The 18,122-nt window shown below is 29.9% G+C and overlaps 1 protein-coding gene across 1 annotated transcript in view; it reads right to left on the bottom strand.

Moving 5' to 3' along the window:
* Nucleotides 1-520: 520 nt before the first annotated feature.
* LOC123659581 (allatotropin-like) overlaps nt 521-18,122 on the bottom strand; it is a 32,483-nt gene continuing 14,881 nt past the window's right edge. The window contains exons 2-9 of the mRNA XM_045594789.1: nt 8,083-8,247; nt 7,301-7,420; nt 6,643-6,735; nt 6,297-6,382; nt 5,984-5,999; nt 4,728-4,812; nt 1,991-2,078; nt 521-1,421 (exon numbers count right to left, since the gene is read on the bottom strand). Coding sequence (XP_045450745.1) covers nt 1,380-1,421; nt 1,991-2,078; nt 4,728-4,812; nt 5,984-5,999; nt 6,297-6,382; nt 6,643-6,735; nt 7,301-7,420; nt 8,083-8,245 — 693 coding nt within the window. The 5' untranslated portion in view covers nt 8,246-8,247 and the 3' untranslated portion in view covers nt 521-1,379. The remainder of the gene's footprint in view (nt 1,422-1,990; nt 2,079-4,727; nt 4,813-5,983; nt 6,000-6,296; nt 6,383-6,642; nt 6,736-7,300; nt 7,421-8,082; nt 8,248-18,122) is intronic.

Genomic DNA, 18,122 nt, shown 5'->3' with positions numbered 1-18,122 from the left:
CACAGTTCACCAATACTTTAAAATTTGGCAAAATGTTGATTTATATCTAGGCCGGAGGGTTGTCGCATTTATTTACGCTAGCTACCCAATTATCCAACTGCCTACTAAAATCATTTAGTTATTATTTGTTGTGATTTTTAAGAATATATTTAAACAGTTAATATTATCGATATAAATCTAACATATAAAATGCTCGTGTCGCGGTGTTTGTAGTTAATCTCCTCCGAAACGGCTTGACCGATTCTCATGATTTTGGTGGTAGGTCTGAGAATCGAACAACATCTATTTTTCATCCCCCTAAATGTTAAGGGTAGTCCACCCCATTTTTTTTTAATTTTTAGATATTTTTTTTTTATTTTATTTTTTTATTATGATTTGGCGTTGAAAAATACATATACAACCCTAATTTTAAATAGCATTTAGCGGCAAAACAACGTATGCCGAGTCAGCTAGTATTTTATGAAATTACATAATAAAATCTCAAAATTATTTTTAAATGGGTTGAAATAAAAAAGAAATATTTTTCGATACCAATTTATTAACATTCATTAACTTTGACAGTGATAAATAACGAACTAAGACATATGATGGGCACCCAGTCGTACATATATGAATAGTCCACAGATATCCTAAACACTATTTAGATGAATAAGTGTATGTATGTAGAGCTTTACAAGAATCTAGAATCTAATCTCAATTGACCCAGCCTACAATATAATTTTTATAATTGTGCTAATTAAATCGTCAAGGTATGCCTTTCCCCTTTTATAAAAACAAAATTTTAATGTACATAAGTGTAACTGTTTACTTTGAAAATAAATGTTAAGCAAATAAATAATATTAAGTCTTTGTCTCTTATATTTATTTTGAACATCAATAAGTACAATTCATTCAATAGAACATAATTTATTACATAGAGACATTTTAATGCATTTATATATCGACGAATAGCTACTAAGAAATAAAAAGACAAGGTTATTTACTATGGACAATTTGTGATGCGCTTAGACTCTCGCTTAGGCAGGTTAAAGTGCCATTAATATTCGTTTCGTATTTCAAGTTTAAACTTCGACTAGTAAATACCCGAATATCTGGCCGAGACTTTAGTCGCATCATCGTATTGACATCGATATCTATTTACAATAATATATAATAACATAAATAAATTATTTATTAAAAATAAAATAAAGCCATGAAATTAAAAATGAATTTTTAATTTTATATATTTTTAATGAAGAAGATAATATTTAACATCATATCACAGTACCATAAGTTACAAACATAGTTATAACTCAGTAAATAAATAATCTATATAAAAATATCCGTAGAGTAACCGATTCGAAACATAATCAAGTATTAACTATATAATATCGAGGTCCTTAAACGTTCCTGAGAAGCTCGTCCGATGACAGCAGGCCGTCCTGTAACAAAATGTATATTATGTTTTGATTTCTATTTTTAGATCTTTAATAAAGTTTTGTAGTATTGAACGGATTATGGATTTAATTTGCACAAACGATTTAGTAATCTAGCTAACTTATTTACTTACTAGTATTACTAAAATAATTGACACTAAAATTGAGTATTCCAAATCTATTAATATCGTATAAGTTTTTTTCTTCTGTAATAAATTATCTCCTTAAGAAGATAATTGACGTTAAAAAGTGCCCAATGTTTCGATTTATAGTAATCTTCAATTACTAAAGAGAACAAAAAGTGAAAAAAAGAACATTTTCAACAGTTTTTTGTTAGACTATAGAAATATATATAACGAGTAACAAAATAAATAACTTAATTAATCGTTGTAAGAAAACTATACATATGAACAAAATTAGTTCGACTAATGTACCAATTTTAATTGTACTAAATAGTTTATTTGAGGTTAAATAAATACCATTCAAATGATGAAATATTTAATTATATCTACTAATTTACGGACAAACTCTTTTATTAAGCGCGAAACCATTATTTATAATTAAAAAAAAATTACCTGATTGAGGTCTATGAACTTGCGTACGACAGATCGGGCGAACTCGGGATTATTAATTATCTCGTTGACAAACCAGTCCAGAGGAATGCTGATAAAATAATATGTATTAATTAATATTAATTAATTAATATTTTTAATTGAATGAAAACAATTAAATTGTTTTAAGCGACAACGTATAAACCTCTTATTTACTGAATCAGTTTAACGTACTATTCCGGATAGGGGAAAGCCACAAAGACATAAAAAAACCAGATAGAAACATTTGTGTAAATATAAATATACATCTCCTCAAGTGGGAATCAAACCCGCGACCGCTGGCGTTAAGGCGACGATCACTTCTATAGCAAAACGTTATGTTTAATTGATTGAATAACGAAATTTATAAAGAGTTTGTTTAATCCACACACACACAAACACATAATAATTAATTGTAAATCTAAATTTTACAACATTATAGAAATATAATGCACAACTTAATAAATAATTATTTGTAGATAATTGCGGTATAAATCAATATATCCCTTAAATAAGTAGAATAGAGCGATGCCAAAAATTATTATTTAAAATCTATCACTTTAAAAATAACAAACAAAAAAAAAACTTTTTTTGTATTAATATAGATAAAAGTAAATTTTATTTCAGTCACAAGAGTATCATTTTATTAATAGTAAATCCGTCAACAATAAGAAACGGTTTATAAACAAAAACGTGATTGCTACAAATACGAAAATAGAATGAGAGTGGTAACAAAATCTGTGACTTATCCTAATCAGATTTACTCGTACGAATCGTTATTTGGTTTCCGAGGTTCTTTGGATTAGTATTTTAACTTGGAGTTACGGTCTTAACGTTAATTATTTTATTTTATCTAGACTTGTTAATACGAATTGTTAAATTTAGTATCTAGTATATTATTGTTTTGATGATAATTATTTATCAATCATTATTCAGCGTGTTTGTTTACTTTTTAATGATTTAATTACTCGCATTAAGTATATTATAATGTAGTAAATTTAAAATTTGGAATAATTAGGAAAAAGTATTTATAATAAAGGAATACTAGTATTATAACATAAAGCTCTTTTATTTTTATATATTTGAATGTTTTAATAGATAAAAAAAAAAATATTTTATATTAATTATTATTGAAATTATTTTATATTATATTTTAACGGGAGAAAATCGGAAAAGCTGTTAGGATTTTATAATAATGTAAAATAAAAATTGAAATCTTTAAAGCTCATATTTCAATTTATTATTGAATTATTGAATAATCACAGTTTAGTTATTCTGATATTATGCTTTAACTTTATTCACTGCATTGAATTTAAAATAAATGATGCTTTAATTTAACGCTCTAGGTTTTATAATAAAAACTTTATACTTTAAAAATATTAAAAAAAATAACGTTCTTCTATTTTTCTTTACATCACGGAAAAGTCATAATTCCTTTTTCAACATTTAACGCGATTCAAGCTATGATATAATTTACGTTTAAAAACCACACCATTAAAAAGTTTTACTAATGGACTTTTTTATTTAATTTATCAGGTTTCATTTTCTACTTACATGTATTTTAATCTTTTTTATTATTATTTTAGTCAATAAATAAACGTGAAGGATTTATAACAAAGAGAATACATGGTTCAATCTAATAAAAGCAAAGCGAAATAAAATAATAGAAAAACCAACTAAACCTGGCACGAAACATTGAAATAGTCTTAACAATTTCTTATTGCCTTATTTCATATTTAAAAAAAAACATGAAATTAAAATTAAGTACAAGTAAGTATAAGTTAATAAAAGTTTACATGCTATTTAAAATTTTATATTATATTTCATAGAATTCATTAGTATCATCATGTATCTTATAGCGGGGTTTTTATACATGATACTCTTTCTATTTTATATGTCGTATTTTTCGTCTAAGCTAAAAAGGATTTTTAAAGGATTACAGTCTTATCTTTGTTCCAGGTTATAATGGACGTTGCAAAATATTAATATATTCCGTATGATATCTTGTATTGCTAAGGTTAAAGAAAAGGATAACACATCTTCTTAATGTCAAAGCTTTTTCGGTAAATATAAATAATAATGAAATCACTAGCTTAGTTCATAGCGTAGGAGATTCTCTTTACGCATAATTCGTTTTCACTAATCCCACAGGTCTTTGATTTATACAATAAAAATACATTACTATTTATAGACTATGACTTATGACTAGCTCGTATGCGCAGTGTGTAGTGACCTTGTCCTACTGCGCGGGTTGTGGCTTCGATTCCCACCCCTAGTCTGAGTGTAATATATATATATACAGACATTAAGTTGTCTACCGCGACAACAGACGACCGTACACAAATATAAATATATACAAATCAATATTATTTTTAATTAATTCGATTCCCACCCCTAGTCTGAATGTAATAGGTATATATATACCGTAGGAACAGATGAGGTGTGTATATGTTGTAGATATATATTTATTTGATTATGATGATTTGATTATAATTAATGAACCTTTTTAATGCTTATAAATAAAATATGTTAAAAAGGGGAAAAGTAATCAATAAAAATTTGATGGTATAATTTACACGATCAAAATTTGATTCTTGTTGATTCAAAAGCTAAAATATATTTATAAATCATGTTTTTTAAAAAGACAATTAAATTTTTGATAGAAAAAGTATATATATGTAATTGGAATGTAGGTACTTATTATAAAATAATAATTGTATACCTCTCCAATGTCTTCTCATCAGCACCATCTTGTGCCTCCTTCTCCTGAGACTCGAGATTCTCCCAGAAGTTGTCCAAACCGTATACTGTCAAAATAATCAATATTAATTAGTAATAATATTAAATATTATTAAATTCGAAAACATTTGAATACTTCATACTTATAGTTAATAAATAATATATATATATTTTCAAAAAAATCTCTTCGCTATTGTCTTAAATATTACATATTTTTTATATGTTTTATGTAATTGACAGTTACACATGAATGGAACACATTATTTTTCTATAAATTTGTTATTTCTTATTTGTTGTTTTTTATAAATTTGTTAGTTACGGCAAATACACAATTACAAGCAAATGACCTTACGTAAGAAACGTAATATTATAACATTGGTATATAAAATAAACCTAACAAGCATTTTTACTCTTAAACATATTTTTAATTTAATGCAATTACAATAACAAACCTTATTTTTGACAATCAATCGGTCGATAGCTACGCAAACTTATAAATTAATATGTGTATATGTAATTGAACCGAGTTGACGTTTCGATTTCAACTTATCCTACTGACCGTAATGATCGATACACAAACATAAACTATGATTCGCTTAGCTAGACAAAATTACTCTTATTAAGCACTTGTCGAGTTAGTATATTAACTAGTAAGAACAAAGATAAACTTATTTCGATAAGCTGCGGCAGTTAATAATTTTTATGCTTTGATACATTTCGATTTTTTGCAAAAAAATCGTTAATTTTATACGTATTTTGTCTAGCCACAAAGATTTAGGTCTTATCTATCTATACATATATATCCTGCCGTTGGCACTATATGCACACATTATGAATTCGTCAACTTATTCACGCTTATATAACACAAATGCATAATTATTTTGTCGGCAATTGACAAAAAGCAGACAATAAAAGCGATGAAAAGTATTGCTTTGAAAAATGTTTTTCTTTTGTTGATGTGTTAGCATGTTACCAGTATACTGATCCTTCCCTAGGGTATTCTGTTGAAATATGAATGTTAATTATAATTACATGTTGGGCCAGAACGTATGACCAATGTTGGAAGCGTATTTTTATTATGTTAGTTGGACGTTCAGTCAAGTCCAATATTAGCGGCTAATGTCCAATATTCTGTTATTGGGATCATGTTATTTCAAGCGTGATATTAATGCGGCCCCGAAGTACCTTCTTTCGCTGTATCCTGCCTTTTTCCATAACCTCTCGCAAAAAGGTAGCCACCATCATTAGATTTTGGCTTGAAACCTCTTCTGGACACTCTTACTTCTTCGTCTGATAGGATATTAGTTTACAAATAATCACTTGAAAATCAGTTTGACTCAAATTACATTTATATATTATTGTATAAACAGAAATTACTTTTTAAAAAATTTCAAAAAAAAATTAAAATATTATCACAACACATTAGAATTAAAAGCATTCCACATTTTTTAAGTAATTAAAATGAAGATCGAGTGTCAGTTTTCGATCCTATATCGTGATCACAGTCTTTGTGTCCACGGCATATTTACTTTCAAATTTTACCTCCGTTCACATTATCCTCTCTCTTTCCATATCCTCTCGCTATAAGAACATTGGAGTTGGGCTTGAAAGTTCCTCTTGTCACCCTAATTTCCTCCTCTGTTAGAATGTTAATGCAATTACTGTCCTAATTACTTAAACATTATCTTCACGCAATCTTAAAACTGTTTAATTTAAGCACCAATAGAACTACATGTACAATATTGTTAAGATTTGGCGTTAAAAATATATTTTATAAAGCTTTTTAATTTAATTTCTGAAGACCTCTACCAGCAAGCATGTTCTTCATAAATATAAAACTATTTGATTTAATTGTCATGTTCTAAAAGCTTGGAAGCGGCAAGCGTTTCGTTTTTTACCTTCCTCATTGAGATCACCATTACTTCTTTTGCCAAATTCGTAAGCCACCATCAGGGGACCTTTAGGGCTAAACTTCCGGTGAACAGGTTCATCTGTTGAAGTAGTAGTCAATGGAGAGTGTAAGTGTGTAATATGTATGTGTATCAGTTCTCATACATAACATAAAAGCAAATCCGGTCAACGGTTAACAATTATCTCTTATTTTCTAACATCGAAATCAGTTAAACATTAAACACCAAAAAAGTTTCAGATTCTTTGGTGACTAAACAGGTAACTAAATTATAAATATATCATTAAAATATTTATATTTAAGTTTAGAAATAACATTAAACTAACGAGGAACGAAAGCGACGTTCGTAACAATGTTAAGGTGAAACTTTCCACTTTAGCCTTTAGGACTTCATTAAAAATATTGCACTAAAAAAATAAATAAAGCCCTTAGCTAAGACAGAAAATTTCAATCAAGGTTTTATCTCGTCACAAATTACATTTCATTGCCTCCATCGACACACAAGCTGCGAACAAAGAAGGGTCATCAGATGGTTCTTTAACCAGTCCAAATGGATTTTCTTTTTAAAGCTGTACTGTGTACTTGTATTACCACAGCACTTCTCCGTAATTTACTGGTCATTCAGCCAGTAATACTAATCGTTATACCTTCGAAATCCAATTCGGCAGTTCTTTTGCCGAAGTCTCTGGCGATACCGACGGATGAACTCTTAAATGTAGGCGTACCACGATTAGTACGTTCCGCAGGCGATTGATGTTCGACGTCGCCTTAAGGAAAATATACGTGGTGATGCTATTGTATATTTTGGATTACAGATAAACGTACCGTTTCTCGAAGAACATGCGGAGCACCTCTTTTTCTTCACTAAAGTATAAATATTAATACAGTTGCGTTTTAAATTCGGACTATCAATATACTTACGAGTATACCTAATTTACACATTAGTGATTTAGTCTGTTACTCACCATTGAACTATATAAAAAAGGCATCCAAACGATTTTTCTCTAAAATAACTGCTGTTTTAAATATCATAGAGAACAGTTAATTTTTTTTTTCTTCTTCCTTACCAAAGTTAGCTTATAATTTAATTTGATATTCCAACAATTTCTTTGAAGCGGATGTAATAAAGTTCTAACGATTTCTTTGTATTATAAAGTTCCAACATTTTTTTATTAAATGTAAAACAAATGAATTCGGTTATAAGAAGTTACTAAAATTATGAGAAGAATATAAAATATAAATTGAGGGTACAAATATTCGATAATTACAAAAATTACAATTTATACTATTTTCTTTACAAACACAGAGACTATGTTTATACAAAAATTCTAGCATATAGAATAGTTATTCACTATTTTTTTGTACATTACTATTAGTACGAAAGTAATAAAATTATGGTCATGAAAAATATGGATATTCTATAACTCACGTTCAGTTCTGGCACGTTTGCCGAATCCTCTAGCTGTCATCATTTCCACGTTCTTGAAGCCACGGGTGGGGCGTTGTTGTTTCCTTTGGAGTCGGCCGTCGGAAGCGCCGTTCGAGTCGCACAGGCAAAATGCAACGAGGATTACCAAGACTGTGATGTTCATGGCTGAAACAAAAAGCTAAAATGTAATATAGTACTAATGAAGATTATAATATGAGAAATATTAATAAATAATAAATAACGCCTAATAGTCAACGGCACCAGCTAGGATTTAGCCCTGTGTCAGGGGTCTGGAAACTGGATATTTATCTGATATTAATCACCCGTATGCTTTGAGTTAATATCATAGTATTAAAACATAGAGTAAAAATTAATTTATGAACGAAGTGAAACGTTTTTTTGTATATAGCGATTTGTCGTAAGATAAAAGACGTCATGTTATAAAAAAATTGGTATAAAAATGCATACATAATAGTTGAAATCAATCTGCAAGCCTTGCAAATGGAGTATAATCCTAGATAAAGTTAATTGAAGTTATTTTGATAACAAATTGTTCTCGTTCGTCAAGGAACGTGTCTGCCGAATCTCACACAACTTTGCACTTAGCGTCGAGAAAACGTAACATAATGGATCCACTCGGACACCATTTACGAGGTTTACCTTAAATAATGTACTGCATTCAGTGAACTGGAAGAAGTTGAACAAATTCATGGCTTTTGAAATTGTACTTTCAAAGACACTTGAACAGAAAGTATGTGCCGACCTTCGAAATAAACGGGGTAGTAAAAATAATAATTACAAGTATTCTTTATTTTACACCACAAAAATAATTAAAATAAATTTCAAAAACAAAATTAAGTACAAAAGGCGCTTTATCCCATAACGCAATTTTTCCATGCGACCTTTGGATGGAAACTGAAAAACAATTAGTAGAGCTAGTATTTTGTATTAAGTAACACATAATTTGTATAACTATTACAGTATTATCTGGCCCATTGGCCCTGACTTCTACTGTGGGTTTGACTCTCACTCTGAGACTGGTGTATATATAGACACTAAGTTGTCTACCGTGACAACAGACGACCGTGTGTAAACAAATATAAACATATATAAATCAATATTCTTTTTAATTAGTTCGGTTTAACCTTCACTAGGTAACTTTAACTGATCAAAAGTTAACCTCTTCATAATAAGTAATAAGTTTGTGTAATTTGAGTCAAGTGTGTACCACAGTACCTCAAACTCAACAAGCTAAGACGTGACTCGCTGCCATGTTTATGGATCATTAAAGTGATACTGACGCCACACTCAAGTCTTTTATAGTTGTCACATAAAGAGTGCCAGTTAGTAGGCTTTTATGTGCCGGAAACAGATTTTACAATATATATGTAACAGGAGCGGCGGTCATTAAAAATTAAGTATTTATAATAATGGTCATTTTTAAGAGACGCCAAGAACCTTTATCACCTGTCTATTATATACACATGTCTATACTTAAGTGCATACCTCAAAACCTTTTACTGGGTGGAACGATTTCGATGATCAAATCAAATGGTGATTCTTTAAATGTGGTACCATTTAAATTTTATCCAGATCTAACTAATACTTTTTGAGTGATACCTAATAACGCGTATTAAATTAGTCCCAATATGAGACGTTGTTGATTTAGTTAAGAACGATGGAGGTGACGTGGTCGCTGTGTGACAAAACCTCCTATTTTTTTAAAGAATAAAAAAATCTAATAACGCGTATTTACTTGAGTATTTATTCGTCAATGTAATTGAAGTCGTTTTTTTTTTTGCTAGCAGACACAAAAAAAAAACTCCTATGAGACTGTTCTACGCTTTAAAATAAATAAGTAAAAAAAAATCCAACAAAACTGAGCAATAGTAAATATGTGTAGGGTAGGTAAGAAAAATATTTAATTTCATTCAGCATTTTATAAGTAAGTTGTAATTCCATTGAAACGATAAATGAAGCCTTACTTTAAAAATAATCCGACTGTCATAAGTATTGTTCTATTGTTGTCTTAGTACATACTTGTATTGATACGCAGATCTATTTAAAGGACGTATATTATTATTTAAAATGTTAATCACTTAAGTTTATATAAATCCATTTACTTCCAAAGTCTAATTGTATCTCAATAATCTTATAAAGAGTTTCAGTCAGTCAGTCAGTTCAACCTATTTCAGTCCCCTGCTGGACATAGGCCTCCCAAAGTTCGCGCCAAACATCCCGGTTTTCCGCAATCCTCATCCAGCCTACACCAGCAATCTTACGTAGATCTTCGGTCCAACGGGAAAGAGTTTAATAAAACAATTCTAATAAGTTGTACCTCAAAAATGTTTTAAAGAATTTGAGCAAAAGTTTGAAAATACTTCCTTAATTAATCCTAAATTCGTTCATATTTCCTTAGTAGCTAAAAAGGACGAATGTCTTCTAATTTTAAATACACATTTACACCTTTGCGTCTATAGACTATTTATTTATTTATTTTATTTCCGTATTTACACAACATATTCAAGTAACAAGTAACAAAAAAGGAACAATTAGTTTCTAGGTGTAATTTAAAAGTAATTACTAAGTATGTATATAATTATATTATGAGTACTATATGTAAATACTTTTAAATCTATTCAAAGTACATAGTCAATCAATTTCACATGTAGAACTAATGTTTCAAGCTCTAAAATTTACATAAACTACAGTTTAGTTGGTGAATTCGAAATAAACATACGCACTCTATATTTATTCGTTTGAGCGTATTGTCTGCTTCAAATGCATGTCAAATGCACGTTTAGAAATTTCAATATAATTAGAGGAGACCGTACAAAGTGATAAAACATATCAATTCATGTTTCAGCTATATAAAAATTAAAATCGAAATTTTCTGGTATGATTGAACAGAATATTTACCAGATTAAAAAGTCAAAAGAATTTTAATGAAATACTTCTGGATCATCATAATGCTGTTATTTATTATATTAATGTGAAATAACTACCACTTCCTGATATTATTATTAAACTAGGATAGACGGAAAAATATTTGATATTTCAATGTCTAGTACAGAATGTATTTATCCCGTATGTATACTTCCCTAGCATGCAAGCAAACTCTATAAAATATCGTTATAGCCGTGAAAGCTACTGTAATAACTATTACTAAGATAGACAGCTATTTTTACATACGTAATATTTTTAGGCGTATAAAGATATTATTTTATTATTTCCAAAAGCCTAAGTATATTATTTACAGCGTTACTTTACTATTTTGATACTATCTGAAGTAAACATTGTACAGCGTATATTTTTAGGTATAATTATATACTTAAACCTTATTATAGATTGAAGTCACTTTAGTGAACTATAAACTATATCATTGGAGGTGATTGCAGGTTTCTCAACTTAAAACGAAAGTAATAAGTTTGATGAAATTTTATTTATAGAAGTTAAGGAGTTCTGAGAAAATTGATATTAATTAAATCGTATAAAATATAAGGTGAGACTTTTAGACTGTTGACATTTCAAACTAGAAATTTTATATTATTATAAAACTGAAGTTTGTTTTGATAACTAACAACTTTGTAAGATGAAGTTGATTGAAAGGGTTGTTTTCTCTTCTCTCTAGAACCTACCATGAAATTGAATAGGTACTTATAGACAAACAACTCCTACTTATTACTGATTATTATAAGAATTATAGAAAATAAAAGTAAATATTCTTGTTAGTTTAAGCAAGTAAAGAATTAAGTTGAAAAGTGACACAGTATTCACAATTTTGTGTCGTACTTGTGTGACATAATCTTTTTTGAGGTAAATTGAGATAAATTTATTACTTACAACTTTCTTTCTAATTACGTTATTTGACTTTTATCCCAAGAGTATCACAAGACAGAATTTCAGGACTAGTCCTAGTATTTAGGATGAACCAAAATCATAGCAATTTTAAGTTTAGGTTTCTTTCATTAATTACAGCGTAATGCCGGCCGAAGATACAGATAGACAGATAGATTATAATAAATAATTATGCAGATTTTACCTCAGTGTCGACAAATAGACAGAGCTTAGAGTGTCTACCAAAAACTAAAATTTTCATACCATAAAAGTATTTTCAAACGCTCTATGGATACGGCAGTAAAGAATATAGACACCCCGTCTCATCCTCTGGGTGTCGTAAGAGGCGAATCAGGGATAACAAACTTCCACTAGCACCTTTGAACTTATAAAGCCGACCGATGGTGGGATAACCATCCAACTGTTGGCAAAAAAACGAAAACAGTAGCAACGTCTTCGGTGCGACAAAGCCAGCCCGCCTGCCCAGCGTAGCGTGGACTATGGGCAAAACACATGAGTTCACACCATAATGTCTGGCGCGGACTTGGGGAGGCCTATGTCCAGTAGTGAACTGCGATAGGCTGAAGTGATAATTATTTTCAATATACCTAAGTCACTAAAAAAAATTTCGAACGACGTTTACCAAAAGTCACATTTAAATTTTAATTACAAGTAAAATCAGTGTCTTCGTAAATATTCCGAGGTTATCAGATTCGTTAAAAGGAGGATTGTCATTAAGGGATAATCTTGTTATCTGTTACTCTTATACCGTCTCTGAAGTTTATATTACTGTTTTGTTTACGCCAAAATTAACGAAAATTTAATATTTTCCGACATCTAAAGTTACGTTGACTAAAGCAATTACATTAAAATTTTCATTGATTTTAATCGAAATTTTGACATTTTTTATAGATTCTGAAAATCACATCGCTTGCTTTAAGTGAAAAACGTACGCAGACACAACTATAAAAATAATTTAAGAAAAAATTGTTTTAGAAATGCTAAAGCGCAGTCGCTGTTAACTTAATTGGTCAAAGATGTGCTGATTTTATTTTGAACTATTCACCTTTTTATCTATTTTATTTAAGTAAAACTTGACAGATATTTTTTTTTAAATCTAATATAAACATCTTTATGTGTGTATCTTTATAAACTAAAATTTACTTAACTGTGCTGTACAGTTCTGTATCTAATCAAGTATACAAGCTTGAGATACGCTCAAATATTTTAGCAAAAAGTTAGCAATGTCAAATTATAATAATAAATGTATATCGAAACATTATTAGAAATTCTCCTAGTCTATTATGCATTTTCAAGTCACGATATTTCTTTACAAACAACGATTATAAATATTGAAGTGTCTCATATATGAGAATCCGTATAACATACAAAATACAATGTATTTGTCATTGTAATGAAAAATCTTGAAGATATTGTTAGAACACTAACAAATGAAAAACACTTCTAACATATTGCATGGTTGCGAGTGACACTGTTTGAAAATAACATTTCTAAATATACATAGGTTACAAGTGGTCGTCTCAGATTATTACAACTTTTTTCCTTACAACATTTGACGATATAAATACTTCCATTATAGTAAATGTTAATGTATTTTTAAACGGTTTTATTTAGCTCACCCCGTTTGTTTTATTTATTTTTTATTATTTATTCTTGGGTCAAATTTAGTAATTCAAATTTCACCCTCTTCCTGTCAACCGATTAATCTGAAATTTTGTATACACTTTGGATTTTGGTGACAATACAATTATGTTTATTCATTATCATTATAAATTCAAGATGGCTGCCGCTACAAAATGGCGGATAATTTATGTTTTATTAATCCCATCAATATGGGTATCAAATGAAAGGGCTCAACAAGCAGAATACAATATACTATAAAAAATTGAATTCCAAGATGGCGGCCGCTACAAAATGGCGGATAACGTAGGTTTTATCAATCCCATCAATATGGGTATCAAATGAAAGGGCTCAACAAGCAGAATACAATATACTATAAAAAATTGAAATCCAAGATGGCGGCCGCTACAAAATGGCGGATAACGTAGGTTTTATCGATCCCATCAATATGGGTATCAAATGAAAGTGCTCAACCAGTATAATCAATGTACTATATAAAATTAAAATCCAAGATGGCGGCCTCTACAAAATGGCGGATAACTTAGGTTTTATCAATCCCATCAACATGGGTATCAAATGAAAGGTCTCAACAAGTAGAATACAATTTACTATGCAAAATTGAAATCTAAGCTGGCCGCCGCTACCAAATGTCTGATAACAATTTTTTATCAATCCTACCAATATGGGTATCAAATAAAAGGGCTTGACAAGAAGAATACAGTGCACTATACAACCTCAATATTTAAGATGGGCCTTGCAATAATGAAGCACTAAATGAATTAAACAGAATGCGAAATAAAAACTAAAAACTAGAAAATAAAAATAGGTAAAAAAACTTTTTAAGTTAAACGGTTTTATGTTAAACATACATTGCAATGTTTAAGATAAATGTACTAAAAACCAAAAAATAATAAAATAGATACAGTCGTGGGAATTATAAACATATGCATAGACTAGACTAAAATAAAACCGTGGGGCACGTCAATTGTCTACAAATTATCGACTTAATGTGCGATAGAAGAATCGTTTAATTCGTCGTTAAAATAGGCAGTTGGCCCGCAGACGGTGAGGAAATTACTTACTATTTTCTTGCTCATGGAAATTCCAACAGTTATACACTCCATGTAAATAAAAGAGATGTTTCAACTAGTTTATCGTTGGACATTCACACTGCTGGCTGGCGAGGAATCGTTTCACTGCTCGTAGTTTGTCTTTAATCGACAAAACATATGATAAAAGTACTACTCGCTCACCACTATGAAACCCTAAAACTCGCTTATAATCGAGCTTGCTAGCTTGTTTCCACATTCTAGCCCTACTTATCACACGTCCATCTTTGTCGGTTGAACAACTGCCTAATTATAGTGTAACATTACAAAACAAACATTTTAATCAACGATTGTAGACAATTGACGTGCCCCACGGTTTTATTTTAGTCTAGTCTATGCATATGTTTATAATTCCCACGACTGTATCTATTTTATTATTTTTTGGTTTTTAGTACATTTATCTTAAACATTGCAATGTATGTTTAACATAAAACCGTTTAACTTAAAAAGTTTTTTAAACGGTTTTATTTAGCTCACCCCGTTTGTTTTATTTTTTATTATTCTTGGGTCAAATTTAGTAATTCAAATTTCACCCTCTTCCTGTCAACCGATCAATCTGAAATTTTGTATACACTTTGGATTTTGGTGACAATACAATTATGTTTATTCATTATCATTATAAATTCAAGATGGCCGCCGCTACAAAATGGCGGATAATTTATGTTTTATTAATCCCATCAATATGGGTATCAAATGAAAGGGCTCAACAAGCAGAATACAATATACTATAAAAAATTGAAATCCAAGATGGCGGCCGCTACAAAATGGCGGATAACGTAGGTTTTATCAATCCCATCAATATGGGTATTAAATGAAAGGGCTCAACAAGCAGAATACAATATACTATAAAAAATTGAAATACAAGATGGCGGCCGCTACAAAATGGCGGATAACGTAGGTTTTATCGATCCCATCAATATGGGTATCAAATGAAAGTGCTCAACCAGTATAATCAATGTACTATATAAAATTAAAATCCAAGATGGCGGCCTCTACAAAATGGCGGATAACTTAGGTTTTATCAATCCCATCAACATGGGTATCAAATGAAAGGTCTCAACAAGTAGAATACAATTTACTATGCAAAATTGAAATCTAAGCTGGCCACCGCTACCAAATGTCTGATAACAATTTTTTATCAATCCCACCAATATGGGTATCAAATAAAAGGGCTTGACAAGAAGAATACAGTGCACTATACAACCTCAATATTTAAGATGGGCCTTGCAATAATGAAGCACTAAATGAATTAAACAGAATGCGAAATAAAAACTAAAAACTAGAAAATAAAAATAGGTAAAAAGCTTTTTAAGTTAAACGGTTTTATGTTAAACATACATTGCAATGTTTAAGATAAATGTACTAAAAACCAAAAAATAATAAAATAGATACAGTCGTGGGAATTATAAACATATGCATAGACTAGACTAAAATAAAACCGTGGGGCACGTCAATTGTCTACAAATTATCGACTTAATGTGCGATAGAAGAATCGTTTAATTCGTCGTTAAAATAGGCAGTTGGCCCGCAGACGGTGAGGAAATTACTTACTATTTTCTTGCTCATGGAAATTCCAATAGTTATACACTCCATGTAAATAAAAGAGATGTTTCAACTAGTTTATCGTTGGACATTCACACTGCTGGCTGGCGAGGAATCGTTTCACTGCTCGTAGTTTGTCTTTAATCGACAAAACGTATGATAAAAGTACTACTCGCTCACCACTATGAAACCCTAAAACTCGCTTATAATCGAGCTTGCTAGCTTGTTTCCACATTCTAGCCCTACTTATCACACGTCCATCTTTGTCGGTTGAACAACTGCCTAATTATAGTGTAACATTACAAAACAAACATTTTAATCAACGATTGTAGACAATTGACGTGCCCCACGGTTTTATTTTAGTCTAGTCTATGCATATGTTTATAATTCCCACGACTGTATCTATTTTATTATTTTTTGGTTTTTAGTACATTTATCTTAAACATTGCAATGTATGTTTAACATAAAACCGTTTAACTTAAAAAGTTTTTTTACCTATTTTTTTAAATATTAGTTCTGAAATAGAACAGTTAATATAATGTCACATTAGCTATAAAATACACTATGAAGATATAGTTTATACTTTTAACTGTACATGTTTTTATTAAGGACACGTTTGAAAAATGAGTAACTGAGGTAGAGTACAGCAGGAAATTTGCTGCACAAAATATGGAGTAGCCCGGTTGGAGTAGTCGACCTCGACCTTACAGCACACCACAGCTAAATGATACTGTTTTCAAACAGTATTGTGTTCCTGTTGGTGACTAAGGTGATTAGAGCTCTATAGGGTCTATAGGGGTCGGCAACGCGCTTACAATGCTTCTGGGGTTGCGGGTGTCTATAAGCTACGGTAATCGCTTACCACCAGGCACCAGGCACCAGGCACCAGGTGAGCTGTACACTTGTTTGTCGAGTGTCTAGTTCTATATATATTTATATATATATATATATATATATATATATATATATATATAATACCTTCCTATATTCACGTCAAGAAGTTTATTATTTTTTAAATATAATTTAATAAACGATTCCCAATGGAATGTGAGTGTTCAGCGGTAATTAAAATTAGCCAACAAATGAAACCACACCTTAAATTAGGTGATAGTTTGAAAATGTTTAGAAGGCCATCAAAATTGTAATTCTATGAATATTAGTCTGCAAAGCTTAATGATGAAGACCTATTTATTTATTAACGAGTTGGATTTAGCAGTGCGTAAATTGTAAATAAATTAGATATATTTTTTTAAGGATTTCGTAAAAAAGATAATAAAAACATACTTAAAAATTTTACGAACACGATGCCTCAGCATTCTTTAATTATTCTAAAATTCAAAAAAAAAATCTGTAAGAAAGTGATATAAAGAAGGTTTTTTTTTCAGTAATAAAACCAAAAACTAATTTTTCAAAATCATAAATAATTATACAAAAAAAATGTGTTACGTTTAGTAATTTCAAAAACCCAAAAAATATATAACTTATATGGTGGTTGTTGCGACTGTAAAGGTTTTATAGTTTAAAAGATTTGATATAAAACAATTTGAATGAATCAATTTGTGACTATTACATCAATTTTAATTAAACCAATGTATTTATTTAGTTAAACTAACATAAGATCCCACATAACAACTTGTTAAACTATTTACATATATGTTAAAAACGGGCTCAAATTCCGAGTCCTAAAGAGCACTAAAATGGAGAAAGAGCATCGAAGTTATCAGCAGGAGAACATAAATGGTTCAATTACTACATAATACTACTACTCACGTTGCTTGCACTGTGAATTATTTGCAAAGGATGTCAGAAAAAAAAAGTTATTTTATCATCAAATGATTTCAGACACGTAGTTCAGTTAACAGATTTGAGTCACTTTGAGTCGGTCTATGGCTGCTACGAATTTAATGTCAG

The sequence above is a fragment of the Melitaea cinxia genome, chromosome 14 (assembly GCF_905220565.1).
Source record: "Melitaea cinxia chromosome 14, ilMelCinx1.1, whole genome shotgun sequence".
Lineage (NCBI taxonomy): Eukaryota > Metazoa > Arthropoda > Insecta > Lepidoptera > Nymphalidae > Melitaea > Melitaea cinxia.
The sequence above is the reverse complement of the archived record's forward strand: the minus strand, read 5'-3'. Positions and strand labels throughout refer to the sequence as shown.